This window comes from Squalius cephalus, assembly GCF_949319135.1.
Source record: "Squalius cephalus genome assembly, chromosome: 17".
NCBI classification, from domain to species: domain Eukaryota; kingdom Metazoa; phylum Chordata; class Actinopteri; order Cypriniformes; family Leuciscidae; genus Squalius; species Squalius cephalus.
This window is the reverse complement of record NC_137138.1, coordinates 15,244,977-15,267,039: the sequence shown is the minus strand read 5'-3', so window position 1 is coordinate 15,267,039 and position 22,063 is coordinate 15,244,977. Positions and strand designations below refer to the sequence as shown.

General features: G+C 37.7%; 2 protein-coding genes across 3 annotated transcripts; both read right to left on the bottom strand.

The window, feature by feature from the left end:
- Positions 1 to 158: 158 nt before the first annotated feature.
- Positions 159 to 7,476, bottom strand: LOC307144287 (uncharacterized protein). 2 transcript variants are annotated; one of them, XM_079846546.1, is made up of 11 exons: positions 7,178 to 7,476; positions 7,006 to 7,106; positions 6,794 to 6,903; positions 5,829 to 6,124; positions 4,749 to 5,291; positions 3,230 to 3,392; positions 2,937 to 3,075; positions 2,665 to 2,805; positions 1,160 to 1,280; positions 959 to 1,040; positions 159 to 851 (listed from the first exon to the last, which is right to left on the bottom strand). In XM_079846546.1, the coding sequence occupies exons 1-11, from the start codon at positions 7,273 to 7,275 to the stop codon at positions 705 to 707; spliced, it is 1,941 nt and encodes a 646-aa protein (XP_079702672.1). In that variant the 5' UTR covers positions 7,276 to 7,476; the 3' UTR covers positions 159 to 704. The 2 variants fall into 2 exon arrangements, with proteins under 2 accessions (XP_079702672.1, XP_079702673.1); XM_079846547.1 differs by having other exon boundaries at positions 959 to 1,037.
- Positions 7,477 to 11,326: 3,850 nt separating this feature from the next.
- On the bottom strand, positions 11,327 to 21,541 carry itpkca (inositol-trisphosphate 3-kinase Ca). The gene is made up of 7 exons (XM_079846967.1): positions 20,838 to 21,541; positions 17,756 to 17,855; positions 17,172 to 17,385; positions 13,544 to 13,748; positions 13,331 to 13,432; positions 12,743 to 12,814; positions 11,327 to 12,652 (listed from the first exon to the last, which is right to left on the bottom strand). The coding sequence occupies exons 1-7, from the start codon at positions 21,195 to 21,197 to the stop codon at positions 12,446 to 12,448; spliced, it is 1,260 nt and encodes a 419-aa protein (XP_079703093.1). The 5' UTR covers positions 21,198 to 21,541; the 3' UTR covers positions 11,327 to 12,445.
- Positions 21,542 to 22,063: the final 522 nt, after the last annotated feature.

Here is a 22,063-nt window from a genome sequence, read left to right as displayed (position 1 = left end):
ATAATCACAGCAATAATTTTTTACAGTGTTAAGTTATGGCATTAAATGTTGCATGCATTGCAAAAATGATTATATCTTCCATTTTTGTCCTGTTTTCCAATACAAATATTGAAACATCTTTGATACATTTACTTGAGATGCAAATGTAAAATGTCTTAAAAGTCTTGAAAAAATTTAATTGAAATTGTGTGTTTAGAACAAATATCTATCAATGAGTTTCCCTTTGAATTAAGTTGTGTTTTTTAAACCCGTTGGCAGATATTTGTTCTTGTTTTAAGCAAAACTCACTTCATTTGATCAATTTTACAGAAAATAAGACTTCATATTCCGTCATTTTCTATCTCTAGTTAATGCATCATGATTTAAGAATCTTTAGACAATTGCACTGGAAATCAAGACAAATATACTAAGGAAGAACACCACTTTTTGGCAGTGTGATGAGAAGATACAGTAAATACTATGTCCATATTGGTTGAAATCAGGTATTCAAACTACCTTTTTTTGTAAAATGATTAAAAAAGTAATGGATATCTGTCTGAAGTTGTATTTTCAAATTTACATTCATGAAACCTGCAGAAACCCTGAGTTACCAGTGGCTCCATTTAATGCATTTTAAATCCATTCTGCAGATTTTATCTCCCAAATCAATAAGAAAAAAAAGTCTGCCTATATCCAGATTTGTAGTCTTTGCTTCCAACCCTGAATTACTCCTCCCCTTCAGGTGGTGTGTTTAAAATGTTGCTGATTTTGTGTAATTGTGCAACTGCACTGAAGGACTCTTCTCTCAGATGCTGGTTGCTAATACGAAGCTTCAACACTTCTGCCAGTAGTCCCACCTTGTCTCTCTTCTCCTGAATCAGAGGACAGAGGAACACATCGTGCTAATGAACCAGTTTGTCCTCTATGAGAGCACATATTTCACATCTTTCTCATTTATTAACCGCTAAATAAGCCTCACCTTCAGCAGGTCGGTACTCAGTCGCCTAAGCATCCCTTCCAGGTGAGAGAGTTGGTCGGGGAAGTCAATGAATACGTCACTGCTAAAAATAACCATGCAAGTCCATTAATACTCATGCAGTGTATTATTCAAAGAAAGAACTTACCCTCAATAGCTGTTTACTGGTTTTAAAATTAAGATTAGAAAATATGCTCCACTCACTCCATATCTTCTCCACTGCAATAAGCACTGGAATGGTGGATCTTGTAGGTTTCATTGGATGGTGTATCTGGCCTGCTTGATACAGGACTCATTTCTGACAATAGGCTTGCCATCCTTTGTGCTGTAAAAATATCATAAACATGGAGTCATTCATTTTAATGCTAATACTACTACTAATAATAGTATGTCATTGCATTAAACAAATTATGAAAATTATGAGTCACCATGGAATTAAAATAATTATAATATATTATAAAAATAATAATTCATGTGGCTTCGTAACCTTTAAGCATCTTTATCTCTTCTCCACTGGCGCAGGACAAAATGTCACTCACATGAGATCACAGCAACAGTCGGGTTCCAGAAGTAAAAACTCATTCTAACAAAATTAATTTTCTCCATAAGGAAATTGATTTTGAATGATAACTTACAAACCTTTTTGTTGAGGTTGAGGTTGTTAATCCATTGTATTTGCTTCTGCTGAAGCTGTCAGCCCACATTATTACATCTTATATTAACAGAATTCCTAGTGGAAAAACTACATTACCCATGACACTGTGCAGAAAATTACACCAACCAGAGAGTGGAAAAAAGCAACATGCTCCAAAATAGCTCTTTAGCTCCGCCCACTCCCATGAAATGCTCAAAATACTTAAATTTTGTATATATATATATATATGGATATTTTGCAATAATCTTGTAAATGATTAGTTTTATATTTCTCCATCGTTTTTAATTCGATTATGCTGTTCACAGTGCTTCGTGGGATTGTAGTTTTTTTGCACTAAAACCGTCAAGTACACAGTCTTGTACCTTTGTCTTTTTGTCGGATTTTCAAAAACTTTTTTGCTTCAAATCTAAGTTTGTAGTGTTGTGATTCACCTCGTAGCTGATAGGCTTGGTTCATAACTTATGACTCTTTAACAAAGACTATTTTAAAATCCTTATGGGAAAACTGAATGAAAAAAAAAAAATTGGGGAACCAGCTCCGCTGAAACGGGCACTGTTGCACTCTTTAGCAAACCACAACGATCCAACCCAGACAGCAACAGTGTCGGCCCAGATCCGGGCCGCATCTGGTACATGTGGATTCCACTCATACCAGATGTGGACTGGATCTGGGCGATACTATATTGCTGTCTGGGAACCATCTAATCAATTACAGATGGATAAAATCAAGTCTCGCCCTATTTTCTCTTGTTCGAGAAGCCGTTTCATGCGGATATACGTCACAATACTCCGTATTTGACTTTTTGTTTACTGAACTGTTGTACTGAAGTAATATCACAAATTAATATAAATATCACTTGAAGGAAACTTACTTCACACATCCACTTCATTATACTGAGAAAAGCTTTAGCATTATTTGTTTGCACATGACAAATGATTTGATATTTTATATCTAATGCAATGGAATTTTTTTTTACATTTATAAGTGTCAAAAACGTTTGGGACCACTGTATGTTGAACAATCTTAACTCAACATATTCATTTTTGATACTTACTCTCATACTCATGGGCTGCTTGAACTAGACTGTTCCAGTCAAGATCATAGGCTGTGCTTGGCAGGGGCATGAGTTGAGGATCAGGATGTTGGTCTCTGTCCCAAAAGTCAGATTCAGTCTGCTCAGGCAATTCCCCACATTCTAGGACAAAACAACCAGTGAGTGCTATTGTACCATAAAGATCCTCCAAAGATCTCTTCAAGACAAGGTAATACTAGTTGAAGAGCAATTGATAAACCGCAACAGTACAATAAATATTATTTTAATCTTGCCTGTTTGACGTGTTTGCAGGTGGAAATGGACAGGTGTGAGCGTTGGAGTCTCTGGGTATGATCGCAGAGCAGGACCGAATAGCGACGGACTGGCGCATAAACTTCTGCAAAGCCCTGCCTCATTTTGTTGAGGTGATGACTAGAAAGAGACAGAAAACACATTGCAACATTACAACACTGCTCACATGCCAATGCTCAGCAGAACAATACCTGCTTTTTCCACATTATTGTCCTATAGGCTGTCAGGTTGTTTAGGGTCATGCTACTGAATGTGAGCCGAATACATCACGTACTGAATGACCCTGAGCGCCGTCCTCTGTGTCATCCATCACAATGAGTTTTTTCAAGTCCTCCACCACTGTGCTCTTGCGAACGGGTCGCGGGGAACATGCTGCTCGCAGTGACGCGATCACTCGAGGCTTACCAAACACATTCTTTGAGTTCACATCCACCTGACTGAGAAATATATGTTAAGCCAACTGCTAATAAAATCACAAATTACTGATTCTTTTTGTTTTGTGGGCAACACTTTACAATAAGGTTTATCATTAGTCAAAGAATTAGGTACAATACATTTTTTTACAGCATTAATTAATTAAGAGATAATGCACACCTTGGACATTAAATATTGATCTGAGTTGAAATTATTTTATTATTTTATTATCCGTACAACGTCTAAAAAAGAGGAATAAGGGGCTATTCACACAGAATGTGTTTTTGCATTCCACCACACTGCATTTTCTTAGTTTTTTTCTAAACACGCGCTATGTGGACGTCTTTGACTATTGCGTTTGCATATTTTGCAGTCTCACACATGATACATTGTTCTAAAAAAAGCAGCACTCAAGTTAAAATAAGTGTAACTTTTAAAAAATTTTGCCTCTCGACCAGTGATTCTCAAACTTTTTGACTAAAATACAATATTTGAAGGCCCTCCTCACAAAGCTGATATGTACCTCTGGTACTTTGTTGTCACACAAATAAATACATATAAAAGTATTATGTCAGTTTAATGTTGTACATTTTTATTTTTATTTTTAGATTTATTTTCATCATATATTTATTGGGGCCTCCATGGATGTTTGATGAGAAGTCAGCACACCAGAGAGCTCCAAAAATGCAAAAAATTAATAATGTCTCTCTCACACAGATGCTGTCAACGCATTGTTTTATTATTGTTGCATTTTTGTATAGTCAGTGATGCTCCATCTTACATGCTAGCGTACAACTAACATGAACTGATTTAAATACTTAGAAGACTGTGATTTGGTTCGTTTTAGGCAAGCAAAGCAGACATTTTAAACAAAATGAATCTTTAATCTTTTCAAAAAACTGAAACATACTTTTTAAGTATGGCCATGGCATAGCACTGTGCAGAGGAACTGTCTTCTTACCTTTTGTAATCCTCCACTGACTTTCAAAGCTGTTACATATAACGACTTTGGAGGACCTTAGTAGAAATGTATTGGAGTGAAAAGTATGATATTTGTCTTTCAAATTTAGTGAAGTTAAAGTCATACGTTTCCAGATAAAATAATACTCAAGTAAAGTACAGATCCTCAAAAAGTGAATTTAAGTAAATGTAATTCGTTACTGTCCACCTCTGGTTGTCACAGACGACATGGATATTAGGAAATATCTGACCAATTAAAATGAAGTATTTCAGAGAGCTGTGTAATAACATATGCTGACAAAATAAACCTTATTGTAAAGCGTAATAATAGCTACACTACTATACAATACTATAAGCTATTGTTATGATTATGGTACATTAAAAAATATTAAGTATATCCCATAAAGATATCTGCTTACCGTTTTATATGGTTGTGGTCATCGTTTCTGACACCACCGGTTTCTCTATGCAGTGCGTACTCGTACTGTATCTTCTTTTGTTTTGGGCTGCAGTCAGGTTGAGTCTGGCTGGCTTGAAGTTGACTTGACCGGTCAGGGTCACCTTGAGATGGTTTAATGCCAGTGTCAACACCCTCATGACTTGCCTTTTCCAGTTTTGGACAAAACGTCGCTGACTGGTCTGCTCTAGACTGTCGTCCAGGGAAGAGATGTTGTGTGTTAATAGAATAATAATTCTTGGTAGAAGTATCCTCAGTGAATGAATTCTGGCTCTGCCTCCACGCAAGTTGGTCATTTCTGGGAGGTTTTATATTGGGTTTCTGCAGATTGAACAAAATGCAGTCCTGGTTCTTGATGAGATGGTCCTCTCTTGGCTGGAGTTGACTGAAGTGCTCTTTGCCGGGTTGATTTGAGGTTGGTGAAGATTGAGAAACCACAGCTCTCATCAAAGGAGGCTTTTTCACCACGGAAGTTTTAACCTCTTGCGGTTTGGAAAACAAAGGGCTGGCAAAAATAAAACAAAAAGACCACAGACACACACACATTGTAGAAACATAAAAACAAAGAACGAGGTAAGCGGTGCATGCATTGCAAAAAGACTGCAAGCATAAAGACAGAGCCATTTTAAAAATGTAAAAGTGATTTCATTCTATTTCGAATGTCCTTTTTTTCTCTGTGACATTGTTCATTTACAGCAATACAGAAAATCAGACTCAGAACTCTAGTGACAGATGGTGACTGGAAGGTGTAGACTGAATTTAGGGTCAGGGAACAACTCTATACAATGTGGTGGGAATGTCCCACTTTTTACTGACTGTCCCACCCCTCCCCCGTGGGATCTCATGGGTGGAAGCTGGGAAGGAGGGGTTCGGAGGCGCAAGAATATTACAAGTACCGGTATTGAATCAATAGTTGTGTCCTGGATTAAAAACCCATTGTGAGCCATCATAGGAATTCATACTGGTTTAATCTTGCCCTTGCATCAGGAATTGTATAAGACATTATATAATCATTTATTTTGACAAGATTTATGGATCTCACCTGGGTTTGAGAACAGAAGTTTTGGAGCATGGAAGAGGCAACGAGAGAGCACAGAACTCCTTCAAGTTGTTTGTGGAAGAAGATCCTTTTAAAGACTTTTTTGTGGATTGTGCAGCTTCCCAGTGCTTTGATCGTTGGATTTTTGGGCTGTAGAAGCCCGGCTGTGTCAGCGGGTGCTGCCTACGACTGTTTCTGAGGGGCTCAGCATTGTTCTTGGCATCTTTACCATTCAACCAGAAGTCATTAGCATAGGGTGAAAAAGCACTTGATTCTCTATTTGGCTGGAGAAAATGTGCCTACGAAACAAAAAAAATATTGGTTAATGATAAATTGTCATTAAGAAAATGGCCCAAATAAGCTGATTTGTTACTTATCTTTCAAGTGCTGTATCCTTTGATTGTCAAGATTCAAAAGTAATCGTAAACAGTAATAAAGTAATTTCACTCACACATTTTTTTAAGTAGGCCCTGTTTACTTTATAACATTTTAATTTTATGGGAATTTTTACTTCATTCCAAAACATATGACATAACATAACAAAAAACATAACATATAACATAAAACATCACATAACATAACACATAACAAAAAACGTAACAACAAAAACGTAACATAACATATAACAAAAACATAACATAACACAACATAAGTACATATAACATAAAACAAAAACATAACATAAAACAAAGAACATATATAACAAAAAACAACATAAAACAAAAAAACATAATATAACAAAATAAAAACATAATATATAACATAAAATAAAACATAACATAATTTAAAAAACAACATAAAACACATAAAAACATAACAAAAAACATAACATTTGTTATATGTTACGTTATTTGTTATATTGTTTTTTGTTATATGTTTTTTTTTTTTTTTTTAAATATAACATAACATATAACAACATAACATAACAAAAAACATCATATCACATAAAACATAGATTTCAAACTCACTCTTGGCAAGCTGTTGTAAGTGGCTTTCTGCTGATCCTGCAGACAATCCCTCTGGCCTCTTTCCCTACCAAGCAATGAGCGAGTGGCTGATACCATATGCCATTCTCCTTCTGAAATATATGATGAAATTGCAGAGGCAAGTTGCCCTAAGTGAAATGAAATACTGACTTAATTTTATCACCAATAAAAGCACTCAGAACCTGCTATCAGACCTGTATTGTCTTTAGTTCTGGAGCGGTTTAATCTTGTGAACTCCACTTGCTCACTTGAAGGCCAATCTAAGCTGTTTTGCATGGGTGAACGATCATAGGAACTGAAAAAGATGAGGTAATTTTCACCAGGTCAAATTGTAATGATTATCAAATATGGTAAAAGATTACTCACCTCACAAGACTGGTATGCCTGAACTCAGAACTGAAGTGTAGAGGTGGTGTCTGTGGAGGAGTTGTAGCGCAATCCAAGTCCCAGAACAATGCAGCCATCTTCCTGGATTCCAAGTTTTTCCTCAATATCCTTATAAATGAAACCAAGATATATGCAGCAGCCAAGATGATGTCCAAACATAATACTTTTCATTTAAGACACCCTTCCTGAAGTCATCTGAAATGTTTTTATAGATTGGGAGGGCCAAATGATGGTACAGACCGCTCCAATTCAACTGAGCTAGCGGAGAAAGCAGGGAAAGATCTGTGTGGGCTCTTCAGCAGCTGAATGGAACAGAGGATGGGATTGTGTTGCCTGGTCTGTTGGCTGTTGTTAGCACTGTGCTTGTTTGCTCCAGGCAACATGATGCTGCTGTGTGCACTGCAATAAATTAAGAAAAAAAGATTAACATTCAGTATGCGGCTTCCAGCATATATAAATCCTACTGAACACATGTATCTAAATAAACAAAATGTACAATTTACAAAATACAACAATAAAAAATAAAAAAATCTAAATAGCAGTATTTCACTACTAGACTTTTGAGGCCCACTGTATTTGTTAAGTGTCTTTTTATTTTCTAATAAACATTTTATCCTATTTACATTAATAATAGATGATTCAATAATACAATTGCCATGAACATTTGCATATTTTTTTAAAAACAAAATTTAGTAGTTACAGTCACCCATGATTTTGCCAATTTAGACACGCGTATTAAGGGTACATTTACACTACAACGATGTATACTAAAAACTGAAAAGTTTTTCCTTCGCGTTTTTCGCGTACAGACGACAATGTTGTCAAAATGACCCCAGTTCACATGGATCCACGAAAATGAATAAAAACATTCATGCCAGTGGCAAGTAGTTATAGTGTTACGGTCACCAGGTGGAATGCCCTTGAGAGCCACCAGAGGGCACTCCACATCAGACTAATTGTCATTCCCTCACAAACTACATTTCCCATAACTCACTGCCCGGACTCATCCCTGATTGCATCCACCTGTGTCTCATTACCTTGTCAGTCTCATCCTATTTAAACCATGTACACTCATTCATTCCCTGCGAAGTCTTGTATGTTGTTGTGCTGCATTTCTGAGCATTTCGCTGGTTCCATGTATTTCGGTTTTTGGACTCTCTGCCTTGGAATTACCCGTTTGCCTTTTTCCCAACCTTGTGATTTGTTTGTTTGTACTGCCTACCTGTGTTTTGACCTGTTGCCTGTACATTGGATTCTGTGTCTGGATTGCCCCATTATTAAAAGCTACATTTGGATCTCAACCTTTTTGTCTCAGAGCAGCTCGTAATAGAAGACTTTGCCAATATGGATCCAGCAGTTGATTTAGTCCGCATGCGCCAAGGTAACCGCACCCTCGAAGAGCACATTCATATTTTCCTGGACATTGCAAATGTTTCTGAACTGCCAGATTGTGCTCTCATCTACTTTTTCTGTTATGGGCTTAACCATCTGCTCCAGGACAAGTTAATCCACAATGCTCCTCGAGGGTCGTTCAGTGACTTTTTGGATTATGCCCTGCTTTTGTGTGGTTCCTCCTTCACTGTTGGGGAGGTTGAGGAGGACATGTCCCCTAAGTGTTTTTTGGGGAGGGGCATCACCCTCCAAGATCCATTGGCCAAGGAGCTTGGCCCACCACAGTCACCAGCATGCCCAGGTCTGCCTCTTCACGTCATGCCTGCCAAGCCTGAGCTTCTTCACGTCATGTCTGCTGAGCCTGAGTCATTTCTGGAAAAGACAGCACTCATCATATTTGCCACAGTGATTTTTGAGTGTGTGGGCAGTACCCACATTGGCTCCAACACGTGAATCCTTGGCCAAATATGGCCGCCGTCTTTCCAGAGTCTCGTCCCGTGATGGCCGCCGCGAGTCCAAAGTTGCATTTGGATCTCAACCTTCTTGTCTTAGAGCAGTTCATAACATAGACTGAACATGTAATATGTATGCACATGACGTCAACGGTTTCACAACTTTGCATTTTTGATGTTTATATAGGCACGATAATGGTATCGTTTTCAAAAGCTTGCGTTTTCAGGCCCCCAAAACGCCGTTGTGTAAATAAACGGCCAAAGCGATTTAAAAAGAATTTGTTGAAAAAGCTGTTGTGAACGGCCACTAAATTTAGTTATGAAAACAAGCCTAAGCTTGAGAGTAAACTTAACAAACTGTAAACTTGCCCATCAAATCTGATTGGTTGGTTGCAATGTTGATCCAGGAGAATGTTGTACTTGATGAAATCACATTCACCGTAATAACTCATGTAGTTACCTTTGTAGCCTGTACATGTACAGTGCATCCGGAAAGTATTCACAACGCTTCACTTTTTTTCCACATTTTGTTATATGACAGCCTTATTCCAAAATGGATTAAATTAATTATTTTCCTCAATTATACAAACAATACCCCCATAATGACAACGTGAAAGAAGTTTGTTTGAGATCTTTGCAAATTTATTAAAAATAAAAAAACAGAAAAAAAAGAATCACATGTACATAAGTATTCACAGCCTTTGTCATGACACGAGTCAAGGAATTGTCTGTAGACCTCCGAGACAGGATTGTATCGAGGCACATATCTGCGGAAGGGTGGCCTCCATCCGTAAATGGAAGAAGTTTGGAACCACCAGGACTATTCCTAGAGCTGGCCGCCCAGCCAAACTGAGTGATTGTGGGAGAAGGGCCATAGTCAGAGAGGTGACCAAGAATCCGATGGTCACTCTGACAGAGCTCCAGCGTTTCTCTGTGGAGAGAGGAGAACCTTCCAGAAGAACAACCATCTCTGCAGCACTCCACCAATCAGGCCTGTATAGTCGAGTGGCCAGAAGGAAGTCAATCCTCAGTAAAAGGCACATGAAGGACTCTCAGACCATGAGAAACAAAATTCTCTGGTCTGATGAAAGTCTTTGGCCTGAATGGCAAGCATCATGTCTGGAGGAAACCAGGCACTGCTCATTACCTGGTCAATAATACCATCCCGACAGTGAGGCATGGTGGTGGCAGGATCATGCTGTGGGGATGTTTTTCAAAGGCAGGAACTGGGAGACTAGTCAGGATCGAGGGAAAGATGAACGCAGCAATGTACAGAAACATCCTTGAGGAAAACCTGCTCCAGAGAGCGCTCTGGAACTCAGACTGTGGCGACGGTTCATCTTCCAAAGGGACAATGACCCTAAGCACAGAGCCAAGATAACAAAGGAGTGGCTACAGGACAACTATGTGAATGTCCTTGAGTGGGCCCAGCCAGTGCCCAGACTTGAACCCGATTGAACATCTCTGGAGAGATCTGAAAATGGCTGTGCATCGACGCTCCCCATCCAACCTGATGGAGCTTGAGAGGTTCTGCAAAGAAGAATGGGAGAAACTGCCCAAATATAGGTGTGCCAAACTTGTAGCATCATACTCAAAAAGACTTGAGGCTGTAACTGGTGCCAAAGGTGCTTTAGCAAAGTTCATGTGATTTTTTTTTTTTTTCATTTAAAAAAAAATAATAAAAATTGCAAAGATTTCAAACAAACTTCTTTCACATTTTCATTATGGGGTATTGTTTGTAGAAATTTGAGGAAAATAACTAATTTAATCCATTTTGGAATAAGGCTGTAACATAACAAAATGTGGAAAAAGTGTAGTGCTGTGAATACTTTCCGGATGCACTCTATGGATTGCATAATTGCTGCTGCAGACCCAGAAAGCATGAGGGTAAAGCTGTGCTGCATCTCTAGTTAAGAGTAATTCACCTGCATCTATGGTTTCTGCTCCAAGATTGCCAAAAGTCCTCTACCTACAACAGCCAAGGTAAACATCTATTTGAAAGGGTGGCACTTAACATTCTTAGAATAGGAATAGTCTCTAAAACAAAGCATAAACTTGTCAATTTGTGGAGGGCTGGGAGTCCATTGGATCATTTCACTGTGGAGTCAAACATCTATAAAAGGTAATAAACTTTAATAGATAAAATAACCAGACAAACAACATAAAAAAATTTCGAACTAAAATGTATGATTGTGTGTGTGAGTGTGCGTGTGTGCATAGGCGCACCAATACGAGTCATCTGATCAAAGCTTTTGTATGGTTTTAAAAGATGAGGAAAAAAACAAACAATCAAATCATGTTCATGTTTATTGTGCTGACATTCAAAAACTTTTACAAAATTACCTGGCATGAAAAAAAAAAAGAAAAGATTCTGTAGTTAGCAATTGTAGTTTCAGCAACCCAGAAAACAGAACTGCAAAACCGATACAGCCAAGTTAACAAAGCTCCCAACATAATGACCACAAGTTATGTACTTATTATACAGTACAAAATCTCAATAACAAGAGATCAAATTAACAGTGCAAACAGTGAATTTGTGCATAAGGATTACTGGCTCAAATATCCCAGACACCATTCTCAAGTCGAATTGGCTTCTCAAACATCTATTTGATATATTAACATGGGCAATTTAGCTGCTTAAAGAATGACATACTGTATTCCCCTTTTGCAGCTCATTTGTGCATGCAAATAACACACAACATAGGAATGTGAGGCATAACATTAGCTTAACTCACCGTGCTTGATGTGAATTAAAATGGTGCTTGATCAAGACAAAGAAATACAAAACAATTTTTCCACGTTTTCATTACTTTGGGAGCTATGCAACAATGCTTAAGAGGTCTTTGTTGTTCTGCAATTCGATTTAGCTTCAGTTTATCGGACTGTTAGTAGTGTGCACTTAAATTCAGTTCATCCCCAACCCAAAATAGAGCCATTTGGTCACAAATATAAAATAAAACGAAGGGAAAATATCTGGCAACTGACTATGGTGGTTGATTAGTAATCAAAAGCACTCCTGTTTTATGGATCTTCACACACCTGTGAAAACAACATTACTGTAATGATTTTCATCTGCAAGGTTAATGTTCCTAAAACTAAGCTAATCTTTTACTCCCCAACCCGTCAGGGCAAACTGCTTAAATAAACTCTATTTACAGTGTCAAAATACATACAGCGGTTCCAAAGTAGTGAAAACGACTAAATAGCGAGGGGCGTACAACATCAGCAGGTAAATTCACAGGCTTAGATGTTCATCAGTAGGACATGTATTAAATGTTGAGGCCAGTCAGTCCATTCCATCGTTTCATTCTCTCCAACCTTCACCAATTCTCCACGTAGAAAAACAGAGTGGAATTAGACTGTCTGTGCAGAAAATGACAATTCTGAAGATCCACAATGCCCTTCATTTCTCTGGAAGTATGTTGATCAGAATGTCAATAAAATTGTCCAGGCCCCAGAGGTACCCGTCCTCTCTGTTGCCCTCCACCCACGGGCTGCGATGGTCCAGGGTGAGAGGGGGCGGCAAGGGCACAGTCTTTCCAAAGTCTATCATCCAGATTCCAGCCTTGCCAGTGAGGTCATGGACAAATAACAAGGAGCTGCCCACCACCTACAGGCAAACACAGCAAGACCGTCAGTATTAGAGCCTGTATTTTACATCAGCAGAGTAGAAGAAGAACCAAATGAAGATGCATCTCACCTCATGTGCTTTGAAGAAATCAGATTTTTCCAGCACGCCTCGTAATTCCTTCAACCGTTGTAGGTAGCTTCTCTGTGAACAGAAGAGCCTAACAATGAACTTGTTTCATAATAGTTTTTTCAAATGGATTAATGGTTAAAAGACGCACAGACAGAGGAACCATTATTTTAACCATACAGCAATTATTAATAAAAACTAGATTTGAAATGTTTAAAAGCAAGAAGTAAAATACAATAAAATACTACAATAATTAACATTTACCTGCTTATATTTTTACCAAAATAGTGTTAACATGACAAAAATCTGTGCATTTTATTCAATACATTTCAAATTAATATACTGATATATGTGTTTATAAATAGTGTACATGCGTACAGTATGAAAAGAATACATTTAACAATTTTATTAAAATATTAGTGTTCTAATAAATTAACTTTAAGTGATCATTAGATTGCAAATGTAAAAATCAGAAAATGAGAAAGAAACATTAAAGATACATTATTGACAGATAATGATGAATTGATACATAATGTTGAATATATATTGTAAATATTTGATATAATCGCACACAAATTGACAAATTCATACCAAAATTAGCATGTTGTTGTCCACAAAGTCCTCCAGCGTTTGGATCACCTCATCTTTGTACTTTGTTCTCTTGAAGTTAGTGTTACAAGTGCCATCCGATTTCTGAAGACAGATCAAGACAATATACTGAAGACCAAAACAAAACTAAGCCATCACAAGAAAAAACTAAGCATTTCCAAACATAAATTCAGAGGGGTCCTGAATCACATCTACCTTGATGCCCTCTATGCGAAAGCCCAGCGTAGCCGTTGAGCTGAGGGTTTCTCTCCACTGCATGTATCTGGTTTTGAGTACTGCTTGCCTGGCCCGCTCATCCGCAGTGGGGGCGTTCGGGTCCACTGCTATCATTTTTTCATACATGTCTTTGCGAGGCTGAGGACACTCCCGGGCCTTCTCCAACTCTTCCTCCAGGTAAGTCCTAAAAGCGTGTATACCAGTCAACATCAGCACAGGAATAATTATTTAGTATGGAAACACTGTCATTTGTATTTGAGAACTGGCCTAACAGGATTATGCCAGTTCTCAGAGATGCTGACCACCAGTGATCATATTTCCTCCTTTATTGTTTGGACACCACTGTCTACTGTGTTGTAGTCTTGGCTTCAGCTGGCACACCCATGAACAAGTCCCTATATAATAGTCAGTGTAAGTGGGAAGCACTTGTGAAAAATCCTGACAGTAAAACAAATACAGAGTCAGGTGCACAAATTGATCAGTTTGCCAGGAAATAGTGTTTAAAAAGATACCAGGGTTGATGTTAAAAGCACTTGAGATGAGTGGAGATACACTGATACAATTCTGTCTGATATCGATAAGCTGCTAATTATTCTCATGTTGTGGCTGATAAACAATACACGGCCCCTTATAAATATCCAATACTAATTCCTTTGTATTTAGACATCACAACATAATATAAAACAATATTATTGTTTGTTAAAGATTTCATTTAACAGTGTAATTATGTACATCTGAGTGTAACAGATTATCAGAGAGTGGGGATTTGGTTCCATCCATGAGTTGTCGATTAGATTTTGCGATGTGGCCGTGGCACTCAAAAGTGGAGCAGATGAACGTGAGCTTGAAAAGGCAGGTTTAAGAGGACTAAATGATTGGAGAAGTCTTATTTTCACTAGAAGGTACAGTTAGGAGTTACATCTAACATGCATTTGAAAAACGGATAGTGTAAATTTTCAGTTCATGCAGACTTTATAGAAAAAGAGCATGAACAATTTATAGGAAAAGAGCCTTTATAGGAAAAGAGCATGAACAATTGAGTATACAATAATCAACAAATACTGATAAGTTAACAAATCTCTAATATTAGCCAGTAACTGACACCAATAAATCATGCTTATGAGGAAGCTTTATTGTTGAAATTGCCAGATTTTGCTGGGGTCTGTGGCATCATATCATATCATATTGAAAAATATTGAGAGTTGTGTAACTAGATACCCAAAAGCAAAACTGTAGATCCCACTTTGTTTTCTATTTGTTTAATAATTGGTACTTGTTACTAATTTAAGTTTTTTTAAAAATCTTAATTTCTAGTGATCTTTAGCAGAAACAGCAGAAAACATGCATTTCCGATTTTGGACAAAACCGTTTTGGAGAGCCAACATAATTTTCCGGAATAGTGACGTTTAATTAGTGCTTTTCCGATGATGCATTTTGACTGTGTCAGTATTTATTTCATGAACACAATGTGGATAAGCTAAACATGTCAGCAGTGTGGACGCACTTCACAGTGACCAAAAATGATGAACATGACCGCATGGAGAATAAAGTGTTTAAAGGGTTCGTTCACCCAAAAATTAAAATTCTGTCATCATTTACTTACCCTCATGTCGCTCCAAACCTGTAAGATTTTGGAACACAAATTAAGATTTTTTTTTTTTAAATCTAAGAGATTTCTGTCCCTCCATTGATAGTCAACTACCACTTTGACACTTCAAAAAGTTCATAAAGAGATCGTAAAACTAATCCATATGAATTGAGTGGTTTAGTCCAAATTTTCTGAAGAGACACGATCGATTTAAATGATGAACGGATTGAATTTAGGCTTTTATTCACATATAAACATTCATCAACTCACACATCAGTTATGGTAAAAGGAAGCTCAAACATGTTCGCTTGACGTGTGAGAACCAATGAGGTTCATTCTTGTGTTTCGCAGCACGTTTGAGCTTCTGCAAGAACCAATGAGATTCATTCTCGTGTGTTACGCAGCACGTTTGAGCTTCTGCAAGAACCAATGAGATTCATTCTCGTGTGATACGCAGCACGTTTGAGCTTCCGCAAGAACCAATGAGATTCATTCTCGTGTGTTACGCAGCACGTTTGAGCTTCCGCAAGAACCAATGAGATTCATTCTCGTGTGTTATGCAGCACGTTTGAGCTTCTGCAAGAACCAATGAGATTCATTCTCGTGTGATACGCAGCACGTTTGAGCTTCCGCAAGAACCAATGAGATTCATTCTCGTGTGTTACGCAGCACGTTTGAGCTTCCGCAAGAACCAATGAGATTCATTCTCGTGTGTTACGCAGCACGTTTGAGCTTCTGCAAGAACCAATGAGATTCATTCTCGTGTGTTACGCAGCACGTTTGAGCTTCCGCAAGAACCAATGAGATTCATTCTCGTGTGTTATGCAGCACGTTTGAGCTTCCGCAAGAACCAATGAGATTCATTCTCGTGTGTTATGCAGCACGTTTGAGCTTCCGCAAGAACCAATGAGATTCATTCTCGTGTGTTACGCAGCACGTTTGAGCTTCCGCAAGAACCAATGAGATTCATTCTCGTGTGTTATGCAGCACGTTTGAGCTTCTGCAAGAACCAATGAGATTCATTCTCGTGTGTTATGCAGCACGTTTGAGCTTCTGCAAGAACCAATGAGATTCATTCTCGTGTGTTATGCAGCACGTTTGAGCTTCTGCAAGAACCAATGAGATTCATTCTCGTGTGATACGCAGCACGTTTGAGCTTCTGCAAGAACCAATGAGATTCATTCTCGTGTGTTATGCAGCACGTTTGAGCTTCTGCAAGAACCAATGAGATTCATTCTCGTGTTACGCAGCCCGTTTGAGCTTCAGCAAGAACCAATGAGATTCATTCTCGTGTGATACGCAGCACGTTTGAGCTTCAGCAAGAGGTTCGGTTGAGCTTCTGTTTATGTTCGCTGATCAAGGTTTATATGTAAATAAAGGATTAAAATTCTAAATTTTCATCATATTTAATTAATCATGTCTTGTTAGAAAATTGACTAAACCGCTCCATTCATATGGATTAGTTTTACAATCTCTTTATGAACTTTTTGAAGCGTCAAAGTGGTAGTTGTGTAGCTGTCTATGGAGGGACAGAAAGCTCTCAGATTTCATTACAAAGATCTTCATTTGTGTTCCAGAGATGAAAGAAAGGTTTGGAACTACATTAGGTGAGTAATCATTTTTGGGTAAATTATCCATTTAATTACTCAAACTTCATTTTCGGATTCAGTTTTTGGCTAAATGAAAACATTAATTTCAGTTTCGATAAAAAAAAGAAAGAAAAAAAGAAACTTAATTTCGGTGCGTCACTTAATTTCCTAATGGTGTTTTCATGTAGTCATCCGTAAAGCCAAGAAAAATTTTTTTTTTTGTGTGCCAGTCCATTATTGTGGCATCATCTACCCATATATCATCCATTTAAAGAAATTTGGTTGGTCACTGCATGCTGGTCTGATTGTCTCTTCCTGTTTAAGAGAAGGTTATTCTCTAGAATATGCTGCAGTTTGCACCAAATTTACCAGTTCTGCAAGAAAAAAAGTACTATATAAGTGCTGAATCTACAAAGCACAACATCCTCACCGGCTTCCCATTTTGCAGTCCATGATGCAGGGAGAGTCAAAGTCAGCAAGCAGGTCGTCCATGAGGTTGTAATCCTGCTCGTCACGCTGAGTCACGCCGTAGTATCCAGGAACGAAGGGCTGCAGCGAGTCGCTCATGAGCTTCAGAAAACACTGCTGCTCGCACTCGCAGAACTTCTTCAGCAGCCTTCCATCACTGCCCATCTGAAAGTTTCCTGGGGAACCAAACAAAAACATGCAGACGTCAGACAAAAAGGGAAATCACCAAACACAGCAATAAAAAAAATCATTAGCTTTACAGTATATGCAAGTTCACATGACCATAAAACAATAATAAAAATCAAGGCTCAAACATGAAAGTTATATATAAAAGCTATCAGGTGATCCAAATGTAATTTCAAGAAATTAATCACTTAAATTAAATTTAGACTTTAGCCATCAATGTATATATTTATTTAATTTGATGGCTAAAGTCTCTTGATTTAGATGGCTAGATGGCTATATATATATATATATATATATATACACACACACACACACAATAACATTGGCAAAAAACACTTATAAACAGATGAACAAGCAAACCTGCATGGCCGACCACCTGTACCCAAGGTGAACGCTTTTTCACCGCCACTGGATTGGGAGACCAGTTCACCATATTCTTTGACTTCTTCCACAGATCAGCCTTTGAATGAAGAGATATGATTGAAACAAACATAAATGAGACTGACATGTCAATAAACACCCTACGACTTCGACTGAGCAGTACGCAATGGTTCTGTACAAGGGTCATTTGTCGGTAGAGGCTTTTCTCGTCTTGCCTTCTGTTCTCTTTTTCTTATAGCGAGCCGCTCTGGGGCACTGAGTGCATTCAGTCGACCTCAGACTCCAACGTGCAACTCAATCTCCTCCATTAACCATAGGTCGAGTTTTTCCCCATGTGGCAAATCATTGACGACAATCTCGAACTAAACAAAGTCATCAAGCAATACCAAGAGGCTGTGATTAAGAAATAGCTAATCTTAGAAGGATGTTCATAAAACATTTACAGACGGCACTTGTTATACTGCCAGATAAAATGGAGGAGCCAGTGTGGACAGTGCCAACAAGAATAGCATATTTACTTTAACACTTGAATACATGTGAGTGAATGTCAGTGATTACATTTAAAAAAGTTTTTTTTTTAAATATCATGAATTAATATTTTATAAATGCCATTAAGTTTTTGTGGATTCACAGCACATGACATTTCAAAACCTAAAGTAACATTGCTTGTCAAAAAAAACAAAACATTTTAAGTTTTTAATTTCTTAGATGCCATGGACCAAATATGTATAATGTATAATGATAATATAATGTATTTTTTTCTATATAATACTGTTAGATGTACTATTTATGATATATTTATTTGAATACATTTTATTTATTTTTAATATATATTTAAGTTATTTATTTGTACACTTTTTTGTTCTTTTTTTAAGCACTCCCTTGCGACCTCAGTTTGAAATCCCTTTGCATAAAAGTGTCAATAAGTTTCTTAATGTTTTTTTCTTTTTCCTGCATGTTGGTCACTCATAATTTTAATGTGGCAGACAATTTGTTTTCAGATATTAATAAGCAGTGTAGTAGTTTTGATTAAAAAAAATAATTAACAAAAAAAATACTAGAAATAAAAAAATAAAGGATTATGGCTAACTTTTCAATAATTTGATTATTTTAATGAGTTTTTTTAATCATGATTCCAGGACAGTTGCATCACTCTGACATCATCACCAAAAATATATGAATGAATATAAAATGAATTTTAAAGCATGCCCATCATATTATTCAAGTGTGCATGTGTGTGAAATGATTTTTGACGTATTTTTAATAAATAAAAGATCTGGACACAAAGTGTGCGTCACATCATTGACTCTTAAGCATTTAGTTCTGCTGCTCACCCTCACCTCTTCCCGACTGACTTTGTGTGTTGATTCCTTCCTCTCCGCCGTTTTGATGTTGTCAGAAAACGGTCTACAAGATCCCTTTGAGCTGATGTGCCAACAACCTATGTGCAATCCTACTCGAAATGATGCCGCTGTAACGACTGTAGGCAATGTGAAAATCTTTCTATCGTGTGTAACTATCCTCCAAGCATCAGCCTTCCGAATGAAGCCAATTAACCTGTACAGTTCTCTCTGCTCTCCAAGCTCAAACACTCACTCACTAGTGGCTAGTGGAAAACCAGTCAGACGAGAATGACGTTCTCCAGAACAAAGCAAGAGAGGCCCACCAAACAGAGCTGGAGGTGCATCATTTGTTGACCTTATAAGTTCAGTTTCAATAGAGCATTGACTCACTATTGTGAGTTTCTAAATGGGCCACTTTTCCCCCATCATGATCCATAAAAACAAATCCCATTCAATATCATCATCAAAATGATTGGAGACAGTGCAGCTCCTACAACAGAACAATGCAGATTATATTCAAACACCTTTATGGTTGCAATGATGAATAATCTTTGTTGACTTGACATATCATTTAGTTTACATATGATTTATTGTCATCATGTGATTATAATGATGGTGGCTGCTTTACCGTCACACGAATACCTTCTTAAGAAACATGTGTCCTTATTTACCAAAAAAAAAAAAAAAAGTGATGCACATGGAACTTTTTCCTCCATTTACAACCATGATCTCATGACCCGAAGCCCATAATGTTAATGAGTTATCATGATAATTACTCAACAACTGCATATTTTGATCTGCAGCATACACCCATGTACACACTTGGCATTCAATGCGTCTGCACTTAAAAAGTTACCATGACAACTATAGTTTAATAAAATATCACTTACAGTAATACAATGTTTTTGTTTTTTTGTTTTTTTGTGGAAACATTTTACAATTAAAAAAGTACCATGGTACTACCATGGTTTGCGGTTGTATCATGATAGCAGAGAAGTACAGTATAGTATCTAGTTGCAAGTACTGTACAAAGGCAAACACCTTTCTTAGCTTTTTAAATTGACTTTTGACAAGAAGACAGATACGATTTTCTTATTTTTGAAGCAAAAACTTTGTAAAGAAACCGGTCAAAAATCACTATTCCCTCACTGACAGAGGGAAAATAATGCTAAATATATAAAAAAAAAATAATAAAATAAAATATATAAAATAAAAATTATTCTACAAAAAATAAATAAATACTGCCCTATCAGTAGTATTTACACTCAAATAAAGTCCAGAAGCTGTTTAAATAAAAGGATGTTAAACTTATGTGGACACGATTGATTGTTTTGTTAGTCACAGTTGGATAAAGAATTTTTTTTTTTTTTTTTTTTTTTTTTTTTTTTTTAATCAGTGAGGAAACATTTAAGTCCTGATGGCATAATGTACTTTGTACTTTAAAGTTTACATGAAATTGTAGTGAAGTAAAAAGTATTTTGTCCCCTTGTAAAGAGTAAAGCAGAAAACAGAACTCTAAAGTAAAAATAATACTCAAGCATAGTAACTTAATTAACGATAAGTACTATACTTTACACCTCTGCCAGTTTTGTCAGTAACAAACAATGGAATGTTTTGTGTAACGTTATTGGGATAGCAGTGAGGGCCAGTGACCATCAAAGAAATAAGTACTAATACATATATAATATATAATGAAAAAAGTTCAAACGGATTCTTACCGTGAGCGGTTCACCTGAAGACTGATTATAGTCACTGTAACCCATTAAATCCTCTTCGCATTCCTCAAAAGACGAAGCTGGCGAGAGGCCGGTGGAGGAAGAGTTGGACAGCTTTCTCAGCGCCAGGGACGAGGCGGGAGAGCCGCTGAGCCCGCTGTCCGAGCAGATGGACTCCTCGTCGGGCTGATGTGAGCCTGAGCAGGGTCCGCGGGGGCTCTGGTCACACTCGCAGGTTACAACCAGCTCAGGAACAGCAACACGAGCGCGTCTGGAGAGCTGCTCCATGGGCTCCTCTGGGTGGCTGTGGTGGACGTCACCCATAACCGCGCAGGGTGCCGGGGTATCGGGCGTTTTAGTCATCACGCTGCTTCTGATCTACAAGATCATTGAGGTTGTTGATGGGTTTATCCAGATTAGGGCCAAACCCAACGCGTAACGTTAACCGGCTCGCGCTGACGGGCACTGCCGCACCTTTTATGCGTGTGACGCGTCGCGCAGCTGCACAATAAAAGCAATATTGGACCACTATCTACATTAAGTGGCTGTGATCACATCCTTTTAGCCTCTGGAAAGGAATTATAATCACCTGAAAGATTTAAAGAACACACAAGTATTAACGTACAAACAACGTTGATTCGTATTTCAGCGACAGTGTCAAAGTATTATTTGCTCATGCTCAAATCGTCGTTATAACAGACTGCACTGCTTTGCCCCGCCCTCTTTTCTTTAAAGCAACAGAGCAAAAAAAAAAAAAACATTAAATCAGATTTACAGCGCCACCTAACCTGCGGTAGGTAACGTCCACAGTACAGGATGAAAGTTTGTTTCTGGTCAAACTAAAAGGCATTTAGCACATTTTAACAGTATGTTTTTAAAGAAGACACGTTTGCAGTAGAATAAAGTACTTAAAGGGACAGTTCACTCAAATCAACTTGTTTGAGTATGTCAAGCCTCAAAAGGGACGCAAAACTCATCAGTTGTCCAGTGTTCTGGAAATCAACTGTGTGAAGAAGAACAGACCGAAATGCCGTTATTCAATGACGATCTTGACATAAGTTACTGTACACTCAAGTTCTACTTTCTGCATTTATGAGAATGCAAGTTTGATTCCTGAACTAACTCGAGTCAGACTGAAGCACAATGCCCCTAGTTTAGCTGTGCCTATATTCATGACAGCTTTTATACCTGCTTAAATCGACTTTACATCATAGCAGATGTTAATCTGT

Excerpts from the sequence above, each read along its gene's own strand:
- LOC307144287 (XM_079846546.1), bottom strand. The coding sequence starts at position 7,275 with ATGGCTGCATTGTTCTGGGACTTGGATTGCGCTACAACTCCTCCACAG. Across the intron at positions 1,281-2,664 it reads AGCAGCCCATGAGTATGAGA|CACAAAGGATGGCAAGCCTA; the intron begins GTAAGTATCAAA and ends ATATTTTTACAG. Across the intron at positions 1,041-1,159 it reads TGCAGTGGAGAAGATATGGA|CAGTGACGTATTCATTGACT; the intron begins GTGAGTGGAGCA and ends GGTTATTTTTAG.
- itpkca (XM_079846967.1), bottom strand. The coding sequence starts at position 21,197 with ATGACTAAAACGCCCGATACCCCGGCACCCTGCGCGGTTATGGGTGAC. Across the intron at positions 13,749-17,171 it reads GACTGCAAAATGGGAAGCCG|GACTTACCTGGAGGAAGAGT; the intron begins GTGAGGATGTTG and ends ACACGCTTTTAG. Across the intron at positions 13,433-13,543 it reads TTCGCATAGAGGGCATCAAG|AAATCGGATGGCACTTGTAA; the intron begins GTAGATGTGATT and ends ATCTGTCTTCAG.